This window comes from Anser anser (genome assembly GCF_964211835.1).
Source record: "Anser anser genome assembly, contig: HAP1_SCAFFOLD_292, whole genome shotgun sequence".
NCBI lineage: Eukaryota > Metazoa > Chordata > Aves > Anseriformes > Anatidae > Anser > Anser anser.
Genome location: NW_028153671.1, coordinates 17,041 through 39,024, shown reverse-complemented (window position 1 = coordinate 39,024; position 21,984 = coordinate 17,041). Strand labels below are relative to the sequence as shown.

Here is a 21,984-nt window from a genome sequence, read left to right as displayed (position 1 = left end):
CTCCCCTGCACACAAACAGGGAGTTGCTCTTCTCCTGAGACATACAATCTCCCAGCGAGCAATTCGCAGGTGAGTATGTCTGTGCTGGCCTGGACAGCCACAGCTGCACTCCTTCACCATGCAACTCCCATTCCATACAGCCCCAAGATGGTGCTGCTCTGCAGAGTATTAAAAATGTCCAAAAAAAACCCACCAGTATTCACCTTGTGCCTGAAATGCATTATATTATCAGTCATATGCAGAAGATGAAGGGCAATTTCTTGATTCTGAAACACAACAATGCATCAGTTTCCTCAAGGCATCCTTGAGCTCCTGGTTCCTCATGCTGTAAATGAGGGGGTTCACTGCTGGAGGCACCACAGAGTACAGAAATGACACCACCAAGTCCAGGGATGGGGAAGAGACTGAGGGGGGCTTCAAGTGGGCAAACATGACAGTGCTGAGAAACAGAGAGACCACAGACAGATGAGGGAGGCACATGGAAAAGGCTTTGTGCCGGCCCTGCTCAGAAGGCATCCTAAGCACGGCCCTAAAGATCTGCACATAGGACACCACAATGAAAACAAAACATACAGTGGTTAAACAGGCACTAAACATGATAAGCCGACCTTCCCTGAGGTACGCATCTGAGCAGGAGAGCTTGAGGATCTGGGGAATTTCACAGAAGAACTGGTCCACAGCATTGCCTTGGCAGAGGGGCAGGGAAAATGTATTGGCCGTGTGCATGACAGCATAGAGAGAGCCACTGCCCCAGGCAGCTGCTGCCATCTTGGCACAAGCTCTGCTGCCCAGGAGGCTCCCGTAGTGCAGGGGTTTGCAGATGGCAACGTAGCGGTCGTAGGCCATGGTGATGAGAAGAGAATACTCTGAACCAAAGAAGAAGACTAAAAAGAACACCTGTGCAACACAACCTTTGTAAGAGATAGCCCTGGTGTCCCAGAGGGCATTGGCCATGGCTTTGGGTGCAGAGGTGGAGATGGATCCCAGGTCTAGGAGGGCGAGGTTGAGGAGGAAGAAGTACATGGGGGTGTGGAGGTGGTGGTCGCAGGCTACAGCAGTGAGGATGAGGCCGTTGCCCAGGAGGGCAGCCAGGTAGATGCCCAGGAAGAGCCCGAAGTGCAGCAGTTGCAGCTCGCGCGTGTCTGCAAATGCCAGCAGGAGGAACTCGCTCACAGAGCTGCTGTTGGGCATTTGCTTTTTCTGGGCATGGGGTCCTGCTCAAGGAACAGAAAGACGATGATTATTAACAACAGAATTATCTGAGAAAAAGGATTTCTATTTCTCATTTAACTTCCAAACATGCTAGCCCACTTCCAGGAAGACATTTGGCAGATCCTTTTCTTGCATTTGGATTGATGCTGCCTGAGGCTGTCCTTTGGAGCTGAGGACTCTGCTGTAGGCAATGCAGGAGCCAATCCTGTCCTACACCAATATGTAAGGAACATAGGTGGACTTGTATCTTTTCTTCTAGCTTACCCACCACACCTGAGGAGAGTCTCTAAGGCAGAAGTCCTGCAGATTTCTCCTGCATTCCAAGTGAAATACTGTGGATCCTGTGGATCCTCTCCATGGTTTCAGTTGATCTGTGCTGGCATCTCTTTGAGCTGAAGGACAACTGCACTTGGAGGTTCACCTGAGATGAACCTGAACACAGCTGAGAGCAGAGGAATACAGGCTCAAAGTGCACATCTCCAGACCCCTCACCCTCTCCCCACAGTCTCCTTCCAGCCAAGCAAACCGAGAGCTCACTCCATTTGCATGTGAAACCCCCATCCCCAGCCAGCCTGGAAATAAGAACAGCAGCAGCACGGCCAGCTGGAGAAGCCAGCAGGAATGGCAGTGTGCTGCTGCCAGGGGAGGCAAGGCCAGGGAGGGACAGACGGACACTCGGCAGACCCTCCTCTGCTGCAGCTCTGCCTGCAAAGGAGGCAGTTCCTGCTGGGGACACCGGGGGCTTGAGGGCAGAGGCTGTGCTGGTGGGAGAGGAGAGCAGGGGGTGTCCCAGGGAAGGAGCCTGCCCTGCAGGGGATGGCAGGGAGGTGCTGTGGTGGTTTTACCTTGCTAGGCAACTGAATTCCACCACAACAGCTCTCTCGCTCCCCCTCCTCAAAAGAGGAGGGGAAGAAGCAAAGGAAAGAAAAACTCACGGGTTGAGATAAAATAATTTAATTAAAGAAAAAAAAAATAAGGATAAATTATTGTTAATAAAATAATATAACTAAAGGGGAAAAAAAAGGAAAGGGGAAAAGGCAAAAGAAACAAACAAAAAGCAACAAGCAAAGGTTGTGTGGAAGTGCAGTGGAAAGAAATTGCTCTCTACTTCCCACAAATGAGTGATGCTTGACCATGTCCTTGAAGCAGGGCCTCAACGCACGTAGCCATTGTTTGGGAGGACAGACATTTTCAAAACAATAGCCCACCCCTCCTCTCTTCTTCCTTTTTCACCTGTTTTTGCTGAGTATGACATCATATGGCATGGAATATCCCTTTGGTTGGTTTAGGTCAGCTGCCCTGGTGGTGTTCCTTTCTCACCTTTTGCCCACTCCCACCCTGCTGGCTCTGGGGGGGTTAGAGGGAGTCCTGATGCTGTGCCAGTATTGCTCAGCAGCAGACAACACTGGTGTGATACCAGTGCTGTTCTAGCTACAAGTGCAGAGCACAGCACTGTATGGGCTGCTGCAGGGAAAGGTGACTCCATCCCAGTCAGACCCAGTACAGGTGCCTGAGCCCTCCCTCGCACAGCATTTCTGGCTGCAGCTCCCTCTCACCACTTGGCCATGTCCCTGTTGCCTGCCCATGTCCCTGCCAGGAGCCGGATTAGTGTCAGCTCAGTTACAACCTGAGGAGACCACAAACATAATGTTGGTGCAATATTTAAGCTGAGGTGGCTGAAGGGACTGTATCAAGTTCATTTCTGACATATATTGATCTCTCAGTGCAATGCTCTAGGAGTTTCAGTCTCCTGTACAATCCTCACAACAAATTACCATGAAACCTATCTCCCCTCCACTGCAGTAATCTGAAAGCACAGACTATAATAAAACCTTACCCTTCTGGTAGCCCTTATCTTGGTCTTCCTCTTGAAATATCCAGTCATAGATGCCATTCTCTAAGGCATTTTCTACTCTTGGCCTGAGAAATAGAGAGAACCATCCTGACAGTTGTTATCAGTCTATCAGTCTGTTATGTGCTAGCTTCAGAAAACCCTTTTGGCAACCCCATCTGCATTGCCCTGCTGCAAGAGACTTACAGTGTCAAGATTCTGCAAATCTGTCCTGCCACAGGCTGCCCGCCACCTGCTGCCCTCTGTTCTTGCACTCCTCACTGCCTCCAAGCTCTCTCTCCTTCTCCCCTCTCCCTGTGCCACCTGTGGTCAGAGCCCCCAGCCCTGATGCGCTGTGCAGAGGAGCTGCTTCTGGGCAGAGCTGTCTCTCTGCAGTGCTGCTCACTTGCCGGGAGCTCCTCTTGGGCCCAGGAGCCCGGCCCACCTCAGCAGCACAGCACTCGACCATGGCATCGCTTGTTCTGTGCCATTGGGCTCCCTTGAGGTGTCCCCAAGGCCTCAGGGCTGACAGCTCCTGAGGGCAGCAGGGTCTCTCCTGGGGTGTGTTTTCTGAAGCAGACTGAAGTCATCACTGACTGCTTCTCTCTGAACATGGGAGAGACGGATTTTAGAAGTGTGATTTGTGCTGTTAGGGTGTGGTTGTCAAACATGATGTTGTGGTTTAACCCAGCAGGCAGCTCAACACCACACAGCTGTTCAGTCACCAACCTCCCTAGTGGGATGGGAGAGAGAATCAGGAAAAAAAAATGTAAAAGCTCTTGTGTTGAGATAAAGACAGTTTAATAGAACAGAAAAGGAACAGATAATCATAGAAATAATAATAATAATAATAATAATAATAATAATAATAATATATACAAAGCAAGTGATGCACAATGCAATTGCTCACCACCCAATGACCGATGCCCAATGGCCTCCCTGACCTTGGCCAGCCTGCATCAGGATCTCCTGTGCACGTCCGCTGACCTCACATTGTTTAACGACAAAAGCAGCTTTCAGAAGGATTTGAACTTTTTTCTTCCCTTTCTCAAATACTTCTGCTCTGTTGACACGTCATGATATCATTGATGTGTTGCACGTGTTCAGGAGCTTCGCTGTGTTCCAGGGCACTCTGTGTCAGTCCGTGGCAAACGGTATGGCTGCGCTTCCACACCTGGGGCAGCCAATGACTGGACACCCCTCCAGGTGGAAGCAAACAGTGGCTTTCAATCTGCTGTCAAAGGGATGGATCAAAATGCATTAAGAATATCAGTTGTGGCATAGCACTTGGCTGTCTTGGACTGCAATTTCAATTGAAGTTCTAGCACGTCCAGCAAGGCAGCATCCAGCAGTGTTGTGACTTCATTCAGGTCACAATAGGTCACCGTTAGCCTCCACTCATGATTAGACCTGAACATATGGGACTATTAAAGGGTGAGCAGGTCTTGATGACCAATCCTTGGCTCTCCAGTTAATGAACCAGCTCATGGATGGGAATCAGGGGGTCTTGGTTAGTGCAATACTGCCTCAGGTGCACGGTTGTGATAATGATTGGCACCAGCTTTTCTTCAACCCTCAGCAACCACAAAACAGAAGGGTCCTGTGAGAAACCGGGCAAGGTAGACAACTGCTTAAGGTCCTCCGTCTCCAAGGCAGCTATGCCAAAAGCCCTTTTGGATCTTTTAAATACCCTCTCCTGAGGTAGTCTATGCCAATAACGCACAGAGCTTCCAGGCCAGTCCAAATGGAGTGCATTTGCCATTCTTTCCCAGTTAGACTGAATTTCAGGCTCCAATACAGTTAACTGGTGGGATCCCCCTGTCACTCCAGAAGTACAGAAGGGTTCTGCCCCTTTATAGCTTGATGACACTGCAGTACACTCTGCTCCAGTGTCCACTAGTGCCTTATACTTTCATGGGTCTGATGTGCCAGGTCATCGAATCCACACAGTCCAATAAACCCGATTATCTCTTTCCTTCCACTGGCTTGAGGCAGGATCCCTCTAGTCCTGCTCCTAGTATTCATTACTGTGTCTGGAGGACTGCCCGCCGGAAAATGGAATAACAATTTTCTCAGAAGAACCTTTTTTTGCAATTGTTTTTCCTTGTAACTCATGCACCTGTGCCTCTAGGGTCGAGGTAGATTTTCCATCCCATTTTCTCATTGCCTCTTGTTTGCCACAGGGTGGCAAATGCTGTGGTACCACTATATTTCCTTTCTTGAGCAGAGACACACTTACAACTGGTAGCTTAGGTACTGGCTTCTAAAGGCAGGGAGGAAGATGTATTCTCTTTGAATTGTTGGACCTCTTGAGAAAGTTTATCCTCAGACGAGATGAAGGCCCATAGGGAAGAAGAGTGGAGTCTCCTTTGGAGATATTCAAAATCAGTCTGGATGCGATCCTGTGTAACATGCTCTAGGTGACCCTGTTTGAGCAGGGGTGTTGGATTAAATGATCTCTGCACGTCCGTTCCAACCTCAACCATTCTGTGATTCTGCGATTCTGTGAGAAAAGGATCATTTAATTGAAAAGGAAGAGGGAAGAAAAAAAAAAAAAGAAAAGAAAAAAAAGACATTGCAGAAGCACACAGAGAGAGGAAAAAAAAATTATTCTCTACTTCCCATCACTGAGTGATGTTCAGTAATGTTCTGGGAAGCAGGGCCTGCATACACATAGTGGTTGTTTGGGAGGACAGATGTCTTCATAATGAGGGCCCCCTTTCTCCCTCTCCTTTCCCACCTTTTATTGCTGAGTGTGACCTCATATAGTATAGAATATCCCTTTGGTTTTTTTAGGTCAGCTGCCCTGGTGATGTCGCCTGCCCACTTCTTGCCCATCTCCACCCTACTGGCTCTGGGGGATTTGGAGGTAGACTTGATGTGCCAGTATTGCTCAGCAACAGACCAAACGTGGTATGATATCAGGGCTGTTCTAGAAAAAAGTGCCGAGCACAACACTATATGGGCCACTGCAGGGAAAGCTAACTCCATCCCAGTCAGACTCAGTACTTTCCCTTAGGTACCAGATACCCCTCTCCGTGGTGGTCCACTTGCATGGTTGACATACAAGATCTTCCTTGGAGGGATACCCTTCCTTGATGCTTCACAGCAGTCACCTCCAGAGGGTGAAGACGTGCTACTTTTCCAATCCCTCTGTCAATCACCCCTTCCCTACAAGGGGATCCCAGCTGCTTGGCTCCCCTGCCCTCTAAGTCCAGGCTACTGGCCCCATTCTCCCAGCACTGGAGCAGCCAGGTGACAATGTGCTCACCTGGACAATGGCTGAAATCTTTTCACACATCTCATAGCTCACTGTGGGAGAGGGATTGTGTGGTTACTGATGCTGTTAGGATCCCTTCCTCTTTGCCCTCCTTTTCCCACAATGGCACAACATTGGAGTAGCCTGCCTCGTCTTCTCCTTCCTCTTTTCTTATCTGGGTAGGAGTTTGTTTCCTTTCTAAACAACCTGACTTTCAAATCCACTGTTTTGTCTTGAATATGGGGGGACTCATGGTGGCATAGGTTGGTTCTCTGGCCCAGCCATGGGACCCATTGTAGGGGCTGGAGTGGCTACAAGGCCTGTCAGAGGGGTTGGAGTGGCTGCAGGGCCTGTCACAGGGGTTGAAGTTGCTGCAGATCCTGTGGCAGGGACCGGAGTGGTTGCAGGGCCTGTTACAGGAGTTGGAGTGTCTGTAGGGCCTGTCTCAGGAGTTTCTGTGGCTGCAGAGCCTGTCACAGGAGTTGAAGAGGCTGCTGTGCTCATTGTAGGGTTTGAAGTGGCTGCAGGGCCTGTCAGAGAAGTTGGAGTGGCTGAAGGGCCTTACACAGGGTTTGGAGTGGCGGCAGTGACTGTCACAGTAGCTGGAGTGGCTGCAAGGCTCCTGATAGGTGTTGGAATGCCTGCGGGGCCAATCACACGTGTTGCTGTGGCTGCAGGGCCTGTCACAGGGGTTGGAGTGGCATTGCTTGTGGCTCAGTAAGCACAGGCTAAGTCCCAGCATACTGCAGTGATTTTTGTCTCTTTGGAGTTGCCAGGGTGATCACACGGCTTTTTCAAGCATTTCATCATTTTTCTAATGATTCTGCACTTGCTGGGTGGTAAAGTTCCAAAGCACTGGAGGTGCGCACTGCTCTAGGTGCCTGCCAATATCCTCACACACTCCCTGCCACTCCGAAATCTCCTGCCTCCAGACAGATTTCTGGATGGCATGCTTAAGTTGTTGTTTGACCTTAAACAAAACCTGAAACATTCAGGAGTGATACCACTAGGAACATGCTGGTTTGACCACCCCAAGGATATTCAAACATTTGAAGAGCTACTGTAATTAGCCTGGAGGAGAAGGAGGAAGCGAAGGAGAAAGGGAGAGTGAAAAAGAAAGGAAAAGTGTCCCCCCCCATTGCCCGCTCCATGTCCCTATCTATCAGCTCTGGGGGCTGAGTATCAGGGGAACAACTGGTCTTGCTCCTAAAGGCTGAAGCAAAGAAGGCATTAACCTCATCTCTTTACCTCATCTCTTGTCGGTAGGTTTCCCTACTGATAGCACAATCACACGAAGGTTGAATTGTCTGCCTGCAGACATTAACAGATGGCAGAATGGAGCATCAGTGTGGGGGAACACTGCAGGAGTGTTCAGCGCAGGAGACACTGCAGGATTTTGCCTACAGGAACCTCTTGACATTTACAAGGAAAAGAGCCCAGTCCTGCACCAGAGGAAGAGGAACCCCACACATCAGGGCAGACTGGGACCCTGCTGAGTGAGCAGTGTCCAGGAGGAAGAGAGCCTGGGCACCATGAGGGATGCTATACAAGTAGTGGTGCCTGCTCACCAGGAACCAGGCCAGCTTCCTACAGAGCTGTCTTATGAGGAGCAAGGCCACCAAGAAGATCTGAGTTATCATACTCAGCTCAGATCCGGTGTGACATGACATGGAGAGGGATCTGCAGCCATCTGGGAGAGGTTCAGGTCTGGGAATCCCTGGGACAGTCTGATGTGGACAGGAGCAAGGACATTGGAAAGGCTGAGAATCCCAACAGGACCCAGGTCTCTGTGCCTGTGGCTATGTCTGTTGTCTCTGCCACTGAGGCCTGTGAGGAGACAGCTTATCATTAAAGCACCAGGGCCTCATTGCCTCCTCACCCCCACCCATGAACCAGGCAGGGGTTGTACCATTGTCCTGCACTTGGCAATGCACATCCCCATCTCCTACTGCCCCAGGAAGAGCCCTGAGCAAGGTGTGAAGGGAAAGAACCTCCATTCCCAGGGACCAAGATTCAAAGTCTGGCCCTTGTGCTTGGTGAAACACATCCGGTTTTCCTACACATCAGTGTCACATTCACAATGGCTTTGTCCCCTTGTCCTCAATGTTCTCCTCTAACAAGCTACAAGGGAGGCTGTGTCAGTGCTGGTCCTCAGGGGGACACTGCAGGAAACATGCATCTGACTTGGAATTCTTGAGAGATTTCTTCAATTGTCTCTCAGTGCCTGAGGTTCATGGGCTCATCACCAAAGCCACCAGAGGGGTCATCACAATGCCTTGGGCCGGGCCTCTTCTGCTAATTTGGCCTGGGATCCTGAGTCAGAGAAAACTCATAAAGGCCCCTGGTGCAGAGAGACAGCTCTGCCCAGGAGCAGCTCCTCTGCACAGCGCAGCAGGGCTGGGGGCTCTGACCGCAGCAGACACATGGAGAGAAGAGAAGGAGAGAGGGGTGACCACAGCAGACACATGGAGAGAAGAGAAGGAGAGAGGGGCTGGAGGCAGTTGGGAGTGGGAGGATGCTGAGAGCTGACTGCAAGAGAAATCTGCACAGTCCGTGACAAGGTAAGTCTCTGGCTGTGGGGCCATGCAGCTGCAGGTCCTGGAATGGTCTTCTTCTGGGTCTTTTTTCTGGGAGGGCAGTGGGCAATGGAGTAGGCTTTGAGACTGCTGCTGGATTGCACTGCGATGTGAGGAAGTCTGGCAGAAGCCTCTTGGAGTGCCCTAAGCCAGGTGCCCCTGGTCATCCCAGAACACCCTGCCCTGGCTGGCCATGCCAGGCTCTCTGTCAGCTGCCCCGTAGCTCCTGCAGCCACGGAGGTGGCCCTTGGCAGTGCCCTGTTGGTGGAAGGGTGCTGCAGGGCAGCGCTCAGCACGACCACATGGGATGGGGTCTGTGAGCACGGGCAGGGGGAAAGAAGAGGTGGGCGCAGAACAGCAGCTCCTGGCAGGGACAGATGCAGGCAGCAGAGAGAGGGGCACGTGGCCAGAAGGAGCTCTTGCCAGAAGCGCTGTGGCAGGGGGGCATTTGAGCACCTCGTGGCCATGCCCTGCATTTCAGACGCCTTCCCCTGGAGCAGACCTTCCGTGGCCTTCTCTTCCCCCTTCAGCCCATGAGCTGTGGGGCAGGCATGGCCAGCACAGCAGGCAGAGCCCACATGATAAGAAGCTCCCCAGCTCTGTCTGGCTCAGAGATATACCTGGATATAAGGTGAACATTCTGTCCAGCTGCACTTGGACTGGGGCTTCTCTGCTCTCAGCTGTCTCCAGTTTCTTCTCAAGAAAACACCTGAGTGGGATGGTCCTGCAGCTCACAGGGGTGTGACACAGGGCAGCTGTGAACAGGGCTGGTGGGCAGAGCTGCTCTGCTCAGTCTTCAACAAGGGACAGTCCCTTTGCCTCCTGGCACACAATGGATTTCACCAAGTGTTCACATGAACTGTCAGGGAGTTCAAGAATCCAGTATGTAAGCATTACAGGGGTAAATGGGATAAAATCAAGCAAAGAAAATGCCTGCAACTGTACTCTCCATTCAGATGAGTTATTTGCAACAAAACTGCAAAGCTCAGACCAGTGGAAAATTCAGACCAGTGGACTGAATTTTAGTTTCACCCATGTTCCTCCTTCCCTCCTGCTGCATATCAGTAAGGACTACTTTGCAGCCCGAATTAGCCCCAGCTTCCAGTGGCACTTTCAGCCAGCACCAGCTGGAGCTCAAGCAAGAGAGCTGATAAAAGGTTCTCGTACAAAGAGAAAGGCTTGGGCTCGGGGGTGCTCTAAACTTGCAATAGGTTTTCCTGAGGGAAGTCTGTTCTAACAATATTCTGTCTTTTCCTATTCAAAAGAAAACTGTGACCAATGTCAATAAATGCCCAACAGCAGCTCTGTGAGCGAGTTCCTCCTGCTGGCATTCGCAGACACGCGGGAGCTGCAGCTCCTGCACTTCGGGCTCTTCCTGGGCATCTACCTGGCTGCCCTCCTGGGCAACGGCCTCATCCTCACTGCTGTAGCCTGTGACCACCGCCTCCACACCCCCATGTACTTCTTCCTCCTCAACCTCGCCCTCCTCGACCTGGGATGCATCTCCACCACTCTCCCCAAAGCCATGGCCAATTCCCTCTGGGACACAAGGGCTATCTCCTATCAAGGATGTGCTGCCCAAATCCTCTTTTTAGTATTCTTGGTGGTAGCAGAGTATTTCCTTCTCACCATTATGGCCTACGACCGCTACGTTGCCATCTGCAAGCCCCTGCACTACGGGAGCCTCCTGGACAGCAGAGCTTGTGCCAAGATGGCAGCAGTTGCCTGGGGCAGTGGCTTTCTCAATGCTGTCCTGCACACAGCCAATACATTTTCCCTGCCCCTCTGCCAAGGCAATGCTGTGGACCAGTTCTTCTGTGAAATTCCCCAGATCCTCAAGCTCTCCTGCTCAGATGCCTACCTCAGGGAATTTGGAGTAGTTGTATTTAGTATTTCTGTATTATTTGGTTGTTCTATTTTCATTGTTATTTCCTATATTCAGATCCTCAGGGCCGTACTGAGGATCCCCTCACAGCAGGGACGTCACAAAGCCTTTTCCACATGCCTCCCTCACCTGGCCGTGGTCTCCCTGATGGTCAGCACTGGCATGTGTTCCTACCTGAAGCCACCCTCCATCTCCTCCCCATCCCTGGACCTGGTGGTGTCTTTTCTGTACTCGGTGGTGCCTCCAGCAGTGAACCCCCTCATCTACAGCATGAGGAACCAGGAACTAAGGGATGCTGTAAGGACACTGGTAGAATACATAATTCTTCAGCGTATTCGCCTATAATAATATGCCTACAATCAGAAATCCTATTTTTTCCTCAGAAAATCTTATGACGATTTTTTCTTAGTATTTGTCTGTATTATTATTTCCTCTATTTTTTCTTATGTAAATATTATTATTTCTGGCCTCCTACTTGTTAATGATTTACCAATAGAATCTGGCTTCATGTGTAGATAAACCCAATAAGGAAGTCATCAGAAATTCACTGGTCTCAGCTGCCATCTCTTCCCATCTCCTCTGCAGCTGGGGGAGCAGCCCCAGCATGCAGGAGGGCTAAGGACCAAGAGCCCAGCTGCCACATGGAGGAGCAGCCCCAGAGGCCCTCAGGGCTGCCCCTCACTGCCTGCTGGGCTCTGCCTCTCTTCTGCCTTTGGGTCGGGTCTGCTGCTTCCCTGGATCCATGGCCGTGGCCAGCAGCAGGACGTGGCCTTTTCACTGCTGCTCTCTTCTGGCTTCCACACTGTTTTGTTGTGCTCTTCTATTTGGGTTATCCCTGAGGTCTCATATGCCTTGATGATAGTCCTGTTGTCTCTACATTGACATCCCTGTGGCTGCAGGCAGCAGTAGGCAATGTGCAGCCCTGGGTCACAGCTGGCCTTCCTGATAGCAGCACAGTAACAAAAGCGGCTGCTAAGGGCAAACCCAGAAGCCTGGACACCTCCTCCAAATGTCCTATCAGGAATAGAGCCAAGGGGTTGCTCCGTGCTCTTCTGTTTGGGGTTCTTCACGGAGTGAAACACACCATCCTAAAGTCCCAGGGTGGTCTGTGAGGGATCAAGGGCAGGACCAAGAGCGTTCTTTATGTGGCTCTTGCCCAAGCAGACAACAACTGGTCTTGGACTCGTCTGCATGGGACTGTGCCCTTTGCTGATCGGTGATGCCTGCTGGGAGAGTATGCTAGAGCTGCCAGGAGAAGTCTGGGGGTCGCCACAGGCAACATACAGTGCCGAGTGGGTGAATATGAGTTAATAGAAGCTCATAAAATGAGTGACCATCCAAAGAAGAGTCTGGTAAAGGAAAAGGTGAATCTGAGGAATAAGATAAGGAGGATCTGATATTGATAAGGAGGGCTCTGCAATGCCGGGGGAGACACTGAAGAACCACCAGCAGAAGGGCCATAAGATTGCAGAGTAATTGATATCCAACATCTCTGAGGCTTCATGGGCTAGGTCTAGTGCAGCACTCACCAGCCCTTTGTGCCCTTAGAGTCACCCCATGGCCCTGCCAAACACTGCCCTGTGCTGCTGAGCCATCAGCGCAGATGGAAAGGGGCTCAGCAGCAGAGATCTCCAGAGTTGGGTCTGCTGCCCACCCTGAGCAGCACGGGCAGGGGGGACTCCCCCAGGGGTCCCAGGGCACCACAATCCCTGGCTCTGCACAGCAGCACTGCCAGCTCGGGGCCCTGCAGGGAGAATGGGCGGAGAAGCAGCAATGGCCGGCCAGGCAGCACGGACACACTGCCCTGGTCAAGGCTCCCTGGGAGCAGGGATGGCCCTGGGGAAGAGCAGGGCAGCATTTCTGGACCTGCACAGATGGGTAAAGGAGAAAGGAGAAAGGTCTTTGTGCAGGCACCTGCTCCGGGCAGGCTGCTCTGTGTCTGGGCCAGGCCTCTTGTGCTGGCCCTGTGGGGCACAGGCACTCTGTGCTGGGGATCTCCCAGACAAGAGACCAGGGTTCCTGCAGCTTCACGGAACTCCATTTCCTGAGCCGTGGCTGGCCCCAGCCCGGGGGCTGCTGGGTAGGCCCAGAGCCACCTTTGTCCCAGCAGCTGTGGTGCCTTGCGAGGGGCTGGGGCTGTGGTGGCCGTGCCCAGAGCACTGCAGCAGCCTGCGGTGGGCACAGCCCTGGGGCCAGCCCAGCCTGGGCCGCTGGGCTGGGCTGGGCTGGGCTGGGGAGAGGGCAGGGATGTGGGGAGAGGTGGGCAGGGGCTGGGCTGGGCTAGGCTGGGCAGTGCGCGGCAGAGGGCAACAGCAGCATCAGGGAGCAGTGGGAGCATGCAGGGGAGGGCTCCCAGCAGGGCTTGGTGCTGCAGAGTCAGGGCTGCGCGAAGGGAGCCCAGAGCTGCAGGGGCAGGGGAGAGGAGGCCGCTCTGGGCCCTTGCTGGCCTGGGCAGAGCAGGAAGGGGACCCAAGGCATTCATCCCCGCACCCCAACCTGCTAGGACCTGCAATGCGGTCATGGAGCATCTAGGGCTAGGCTCTGTACCGCGGCCACGAGCCCTGCATGCCCTCCTCCTGCCACGCTCCATGCGGTGGCTGCAGCAGAGGGGACCCCCAGCCAGCTCCTGCATGGGGCTCTGCCACCAGTCTCGCCCCGGCCCTCTCCAGCGCCCTACTTGCTGCTCTGTAACGCACGCCAGGACCTCCCAGTGCATGCCGGCCAGCACATCTGCTGAGGGCCAGTGTGGCTGCTGCAGGGGCAGGGAGCTCAGCATGGCCCTTGCAGACCCCTGCCCTGGGCCTGCCTCTCCCCTTGTCCTCGGACCCGGCCTTGTCTCTGCTGGCAGGAGCACTCTTGGCATGTGCTTCCTGGCCTCCCGTCACCTGCGCACAGCTGCTACCCACTCAGTCTGCTGGCACAAACATGTCCACACTAGCAGCACCTCCCCTTGGGCTGCTTCTCCTGGCCTCTCCCACCCTACTGCCTTGACTCCTTGTCTCTGCTGGGCCCCACCTTCCACACCCAAATGCGTCCCTTGACTGTCACCTCCCCCTCCCCTGCCTCATGGGGTGACAGAGCCAGGGTGGGACGGATTACTTTATGTGATGCAGTTCTTGTGTAATTGGCATTGGTGATGGCACAAAGGGACAGTTCCTTCACCAGTAATCAACATCCTTCTTCATTTTAGGCCACAACTCAACATCCTTCACTGAGCTTCAAGTTTGTTTTTTTTTCTGTATCTTGTGGATGAACTGGATTAGGTCTCCCTGATTAGTCTTGTTATAAATGACTGAGTCCCAAATAGGATTACAATCAGAGTTTACAATTTATTAAACGAATAGAGGCAAGCAAACAGCGCTGGGTGCGCCGGGAGTCTCTGCTCCACCGGGACGCACACCCGTTACGTAAGGCATCTACTTTTTTATACTCCTAGGCTAATACATATTTATTACTACTTCTAAAAGAGGCAAGGTTATTATAATTGGTTTCCCGAATCCGATGTCGCCTGCTTATCAGTCTCTGTTACTTTCTCAGGGGCCGCTCGAACAGGGAGACAGGGAGGCTCATATTTTCCTCCTTATCTAGTGGTCCAGGGAGACAGGGAGACAGGAAGGCTCTTATTCTTCCTCCTTATCTAGTGGTCTCTTGGCCGGCTATCAGAAGTTACTGCACATCCGTGCAAAGTCAGCAGTTTTTCTCCGAAGAAATCCCTTTGTTCTTTTCTCGCCTAAACCCAGGCCTCAATGTTAACCCTTCAAAACCCCTTAGTGGCACGAATTGCTGGACCATTTCTTACAATTCCTCCCTTTTTTTTTTTTTTAATCATCAATTCGTGTCTCTCCTTCAACCTTTGTCAGTAACAATTGGATTTCATCAGTCAGTTCTCGGGGTGTCCACTTCTTAAGCATCATTATCGACACGTCACCTTTTCTCTCCACTGAAGTCATCACAAATTGGGTGCTATTTATTACTCGCCGTATCAACAACGTAAAGCAAGGTATCATACAAGGTATAAACAATAATGTCATTACACCACATAAAAATAAAAACAGCATCCTTTTAACCCATGGTTCACCAGGCAACCATGAAAAGAAATCCCAATCCATACCCTTCCAAGTTTGTACTGGGACGTGGGCTAACTTTCTAATTTCCTTTGTTATCTGCTTGACCACTTTTCCATTATCATCAATCTGTAGACAACAATTAGAATCGTTCAGTTTTCCACATACTCCCCCTTCTTCTGCTAGTAAATAGTCTAAGACCATTCTATGTTGGAATATAGCATTTCTCATTTGAGTGGATTGGTCAGCCAAAAGATCCAAGGCTGTCGCTGTTTGATTTGTTACAACCTCGAGGATAGCTTGCAACCTAATTATTCGGTTCAAATTATAAATAGGTTCTCGGGCTCCTGATATCAACTCATTTGGGTTCCAGGTGGCTGGCCCATAATGCTGTATGATTCTTTCAGGAGGCCATTCATCCTTTCCCCATTTTTGGGCACTACCCCCGGTTAAGGAAGTATCTATAGATCGTTTCACTCTGTTCAGGTCATCATATAATCTTATTCCTAAATGATCTCCTTGTGTTTGTGACAATAAAAAGAACAAGGGTCTTATGTACCCCACATAGCATATTCCCGACCAATTTTCAGGTAGCCTCTTGTAAGCATGTTTGCCACACACCCAATAATGTCCCTTTAGGGCCCATGTCCCATTTGGAAAAGGACCATTCCATCCATCTTTACCCTTTGGGGCGTGATAATACAGAGTGTCCTTGTTACCGAGTGGTCCTGTTACAATGTCTGCCCCGTTTGTACTCGTATATGCACGCTTCCAAGCTCCCACGTTGGGTTTCCACTTACAGTCACAATTCAGTTCTCTTTGGCGACCTGTCATATTATAAGCCTTTTTCGCCGTCCAATCTTGAGAGTGTGGGAAGCGCCTTCAATCATGGGGTTGGGCCCGCTTTCAGAGCTTGTGTTACCATTCAGCCCTTCAGGGTGATCCAGCTCCTGGAAAAACTAATCACAATTTTATTATGGGTTTAAAAGGTTCTCATGTTATTTTTCTCAGGACAAACTGATCTTGGTGTGGGAGAAGTCCGGTCGAGGCACTCTCACTCGGCGGTCAATACCCATAGGGGTTGCCTCCCTCGGTAGACCATACACGCCGCAGTGGAGGGTCCTACCCCGGTCTTGCCTTCTCCCTTTCCTCCCTTCAGCCTTGTCCTCTTTATCCAGTGCCCTTAATTCATGCAGAACCTCATTGCTGGGATATCAGTTCCTCTTTAGTCTCAGTTTCAGTTCCCCAGGAGTGGACTCAACCCTCCAGGCTTCGGTAGTTATTGGTCCTTTTATTCTGGATGCGTGGGTCCAACCCCTTCTTGCTGTTCTCACAGCTGTTTCAGTAGTAAGTAAAACAAGGTACAGTCCCTCCCATCGGGGTTCAATGATTTTTCTCTCCAGGTTTTTATTAAGACCTTGTCTCCTGGTTGTATTTTATGAATAGCAAATCCTAAAGGTGGTGTCTGAGTCATCATCCCAATTTCTCTTATCTCCTGTAATCTCCTTCCAATGGTAATTATGTATTTCTGGATACTATGATCCTCAACTACATTGTTCCCTAGGGGCATCCCTTGAGAATAAGGCATACCATATAACATTTCATATGATGATAATCCAGTCTCACTGTGTGGTTTGGTTCTTATGTTTAAAAGTGCCAATGGTAAGCATTTCGTCCAGGGCAGCTGTGTCTCGATCATTAACTTAGCCAATTGTTGTTTTATTGTTTGATTCATCCTTTCTACTTTCCCTGAGCTTTGTGGGTGCCACGGAGTGTGGTATTCCCACTGAATACCTTTCAAGGGGTACATCCTTCAAATCTTTGTGGCTGGCGTATGTTCGATTATTTCCACACAATTGTGTTCCAACGGTCCTTCTTCTGGAACGGTTCCTAGAAATACTGCTGGATATAACAGGTTAGTCGTTTTCAAGGTTATGTCATCTTGTTCAGTTAGGATTGCCTGATATTTCATCATCCGGCTGGGTGATAACCAGTGCCCCCCCCCTTTGTTCCAAAACGGTTGTTACCATATGTGGTCCAAAAACTTCAATACGTTTTCCCATTTGAAGGCAAATAATTTTCTACTATCTTTATCAAGAGGTATGCAAAAGAAGGCATCCTTTAAATCTATCACGGTAAACCATTTATATTTCTCTTTCACAGATGTTAACAATGTGTAAGGATTAGCTACTACCGGGTGAATATCCTTTGTTATTTCATTTATTGCTCTAAGATCTTGTACAGATCTATACTCGCCATTCGGCTTCTTTACTGGAAAAATTGGAGTATTGTATTCCGATTTACATTCTTCCAGAATCTGATATTTGAGAAATTTGTCAATAATTTTCACCATTCCCGTGCCTAGCTTCTATCTTAAGTGGATATTGTTTGATTCAAACAGGTTTGGCTCCTTCCTTTAATTCCACCTTTACCAGTTGTGCCAGTTTCGACTTCCCTGGTACATCTGTTTCCCGTACTGTTGCTATAACTGCATTTTCTACTTCTCTTGGAATATTAACAAAGGGTTTATCTTTGATCATTAGGATTTGGCCTACTTTGGACTCAGGTACCTTCATTATTAATTCTCCATCCTCAAAGGTTATTGTTGCATCTAATTTGGCTAATAGATCCCGTCCCAAGAGTGGCATCGGGCATTCTGGTACATACTAAAATTTATGGGTTAGTTCCTCACCCCCAAAACGCAAATCAAGGGGTCGTAAGAATGACCATTCTTCCTCTTTCCCTGTGGCTCCAATTATTGTAGTTGTCTTAGTTCCTAATCGTCCTTTTAAACTATTTAACACTGAATATGTTGCTCCTATTACATTTACAGCCTAATTAACACAGAGAAAGAAGCTCCCATAACCAACAAAAAATTCAAGCCTGTCTTCGTTTCCTAGCTTTATTTCAACTAGTGGACCTGCTAGGGTAGATGCCCCAGGTCCCCATCATTCCTGACTGTTGTAAGTTTGTCCTGCAGCCTAAGACAATTTCTTTCTGATATCAGGGGCTGATTGCCCTGGAAAGAGGTTAGCCAGTTGCCTCTCTCTCTTTTTTTTTTTTTTTTTTTTTTTTTTTTTTTTAAGCCAGGTCCATTTTTTTTTTTTTTTTTTTCATTGCATTTCAAAGTTGGTCCAGAAATTCAAAAATTCCATAAATTCCATAGGGGTTTCTTTTGGACCTTGTTGGAACAGATTCTCAATTCCCAATAGCCAATTTAACCAGATTTTAGTATTTACATAATTTCCGGGGTGATTAGGGTCTCAGTGAGGGGGTCGGTCAGGGGAATGCAATCGTTGAAAGTTCCCTGAGCGGTCCCATTGGCAATCTGAGCTCACACAGGAACTCAGGTTGTTTCAAAAGTTAGCTGCTTTTCTGTTTCCACGACAACTCTCTCGGACCCATCACGGTCCCCCTGCCCCAGAGGGCTCACACCCGCGATTTAGAGATCTCAGCCTCGGGTTGAGACGGAACTATTAACATTCCTACATCCTCTTCCCCTGCTCATTCAACTTCAAACAGCTCTGTTAAATACTACATGCCACACAACCTTTAACACCTTCAACAACCCTTTTAACACTTCCTTTATCTTTCTCCAGCCCGTACTTTTCTAATGCCAACACCAAAGGCTCAGTCAGGGGCCAACTTAATTCCAAACCTTTTCCCTCCAACATGCTGAAACAACATATCACTATACAACATTTCATCCTATTTTCCTTCTCTCCTCAAAAACATTAATTGCAAGACACTGTTATAGTCGATTGATCCATAAAGTGGCCATTTAGTTTATATAGTGGCCACCATTGATTGCAATACTTAGTGAAAGTCCTCTTGCTTTCTGTGCCCCCATTTCTAACAATATCCTTCCAATGTGCCAATATGCACCCAAGGAGGCTTTTTCTTTTTTAGGACGTCTTTTTTTTTTTTTTTTTTTTGGATTTTCCCCTTTTCCTTGATTTCCCATTCCCTTTTATTTATTTATATTAGTTACTGTCCCTTGTTTCAATTTCCACGCAAACCTTTTTATTGCAGGTTTTTACTATCTTTTCCTAATCTTCTTCCCAAATGTCCCAATTCTCTGGGATTAAACTCTTCTTTCCACATACAAACTTTACTATTTCAGATTATTAATGAGCCCCATTCCAATCATAAATCCGCAGGACTTCGGAAAAACACCTGAAGCACTCGGCCTTCTGTCTTCTAGACAAACAATAACACCTTTTCCACAAAATTTACATTTCAATAAGACCGAATTTCAAGCCAAATGCTAATTTTTCTCATGCACTTTGTTAGTAAGCCTACACAAAACAAGGAATCACTCCTGTGTATCCGTCAAGATGGGGGTTTAAAAAGGTATTGAGGCCTAAATAAATTCGCTCTCCCCCTTCTTACCGAATTCCCAGGGCTCAGGCCCGAACCACCAAAGAAGTGACTCTCCGTTCTACCACTTTGATAATCAGTCAGCCCCCCTCCCCCGATACTTGGGAAACTGACCGAACACCACCGCGAATATACCCAAACTTCTAAACTGTTACTTAGATAATGCTCCCACCTTCCTCCTTGACACAGTCAAAACATTTAAGAACAAAACAGGATTACAAGATGCACCACCGGGGGTGGATTGTTAGGATATAGAGGTGGTAAATTATCTAATGGCTCCCATTTATCCTCTTTTTCTTTTTCCCGTTTTTCTTCTCCTTCTTCAAACTCCTCCTCTGTTTTTAGTGTAAATACTGAGGCTGGAAAAGGACGTGAAGTCCTGATCCATAACCTTGCATAATCACTTTCCTCCTGACTAAAAGGTTCCTTTGAGTTAACATGTAGATTTAAAGCCTGGCAAACCCAGTCTTCAAAAGATCCGAAAATAGGCCAAAAGACGTGTGGTCTTAAAGGCTCCTTTGGCCATTCTATCATACAATACTGAATCATTTTTACTTTGCTTTTTCCTTTTCTGGGGCCCCTATCGTTCCAATTTCTAATCATTATCCCTAATGGACTTTCTGGTGGTATGTCTGGTAATTTGCTCCCTTTTCTCTGGTCCCGGGTCTTCAATTTTGTCTGACCCATCTAGGAATTTTACTGTGGCAATTCCTACAGCCCTTGGTTGCCTTAGTGAGAGTGTCTTGCAGGGGGTTTAGGACCTATCACCCACCCACGAATCCTATAGGAATCGCTTCGGTCCTTCACCGGCCAAGTCCCTCGCGGGAGATTGGAACCGCGGTTAGAAGACCTCCACAATCGCTTCGGAACTACGTTCCGTCTCAGTCACACTCTCACACACACAGGCAACCGAAACCCACCCAACCGAACGGTATACGCCTTAAATACTTACGACTCCGTCGTCTTCGTTCGGATCTTCGCGCGCAGAATTACGGGCAAAATATAGTGCTGCAGCCGGCAAAGGGAGCTCATAAAAAAATCTAAATCTTTGCTTGCCCTTATTCAGGTTCAAGATGGCATTAGCCCTGACCTGACTCGAACAGGAGCCACCAAATGGTGGGGGCGCCCCTCCTAGATCAAGTCAGAATTCAGGAACCAAGACCATCCCGGACGAGCCCCCAATTGTTATAAATGACTGAGTCCCAAATAGGATTACAATCAGAGTTTACAATTTATTAAACGAATAGAGGCAAGCAAACAGCGCTGGGTGCGCCGGGAGTCTCTGCTCCACCGGGACGCACACCCGTTACGTAAGGCATCTACTTTTTTATACTCCTAGGCTAATACATATTTATTACTACTTCTAAAAGAGGCAAGGTTATTATAATTGGTTTCCCGAATCCGATGTCGCCTGCTTATCAGTCTCTGTTACTTTCTCAGGGGCCGCTCGAACAGGGAGACAGGGAGGCTCATATTTTCCTCCTTATCTAGTGGTCCAGGGAGACAGGGAGACAGGAAGGCTCTTATTCTTCCTCCTTATCTAGTGGTCTCTTGGCCGGCTATCAGAAGTTACTGCACATCCGTGCAAAGTCAGCAGTTTTTCTCCGAAGAAATCCCTTTGTTCTTTTCTCGCCTAAACCCAGGCCTCAATGTTAACCCTTCAAAACCCCTTAGTGGCACGAATTGCTGGACCATTTCTTACAGTCTGAGGCACAATGCAATGCCTTTTGCCTTCTACCACTACAGCACAATATGTATGACTTTCCCTTACTCTGTGCATTGACCTGATGAGTCATTTCACATTTTTCACTTTCATACTCGTAGTTGGAAGGGGACGATTTCCCAAAGTGGGGCAAGCTGATGGGTTCTGTCTCAGGCATTTGAAGTGTCCTGTTCTTGAGTCTTGCAGTCTGTATTTGCCACAGGTGACCCAGGATGATAAAAGGATATTCAGCTGTCTAGTAGGAACAAAGGAGAGTATCTTGGTGTCCTGGTTTCAGTTAGGACAGAGTTAATTTTCCTCCTAGTAGCTGGTAGGGTGCTATGTTTTGGATTAGGATGAGAAGAGTGCTGATAACATGCTGATGTTTTAATTGTTGCAGAACAGTGCTTACACCAAGCCAAGGACTTTTCAGCTTCTCGCTCTGTCCTGCCAGCGAGCAGGCTAGGGGTGCAACAGGAGCTGGGAGGGGACAGACCCAGGACAGCTGACCCAAACTGGCCAAAGGGGTATTCCATACCATCTGACATCATACTAAACAATATATAGGGGTGGCTAGGCGGGGTGGGGTGCCGGCTGCTCGGGGATAGGCTTGGCATTGGTCAGCAGGTGGTTAGCAATTGCATTGTGCATCATTTGTTTCGTACACATTATTATTAGCAATACTATTATTATCATTATCACTATTATCATTATTGTTATTATTATATTCCTGTCTTAATAAACTGTCTTTATCTCAACTCACCGGCTTCACTTTCCCGTTTCTCTCCCCCATCCCAGAGAGGGAGGGGGGAGGGTGAGCAAACGACTGTGTGGTGTTTAGCTGCCGGTCGGGTTAAACCACAACACTTGGGTTCCCAATGGCCATTTCAACTTTGGGTCAGTCTCAGGAATTCACTGAAGAAGGGGTGTGTCCTTGAAGGGGTTTTGTGTGCTGGGCTGGACTGTAGTTGCAGGGATAAAGAGCACTGCTGGCAGTGGAGGTGCCCTGGGAACTCCATCTACCTCCACCTGAATCCCCCAAGGGGCTCTGGTCTCCTGCAGGTCCTTTCTGACA

At 49.2% G+C, this 21,984-nt stretch overlaps 2 protein-coding genes across 2 annotated transcripts; one reads left to right on the top strand and one right to left on the bottom strand.

Moving 5' to 3' along the window:
• Nucleotides 1-228: 228 nt before the first annotated feature.
• Nucleotides 229-1,285, bottom strand: LOC310891658 (olfactory receptor 14C36-like; the record flags this gene model as incomplete). Its single annotated transcript, XM_083853895.1, has 1 exon — nucleotides 229-1,285. The coding sequence occupies exon 1, from the start codon at nucleotides 1,189-1,191 to the stop codon at nucleotides 229-231; it is 963 nt and encodes a 320-aa protein (XP_083710021.1). The 5' UTR covers nucleotides 1,192-1,285.
• An 8,783-nt stretch (nucleotides 1,286-10,068) lies between these two features.
• On the top strand, nucleotides 10,069-11,161 carry LOC310891664 (olfactory receptor 14C36-like). Its single transcript, XM_083853901.1, has one exon. The coding sequence runs from the start codon at nucleotides 10,167-10,169 to the stop codon at nucleotides 11,106-11,108; it is 942 nt and encodes a 313-aa protein (XP_083710027.1). The 5' UTR covers nucleotides 10,069-10,166; the 3' UTR covers nucleotides 11,109-11,161.
• The last annotated feature ends 10,823 nt before the right edge of the window (nucleotides 11,162-21,984 follow it).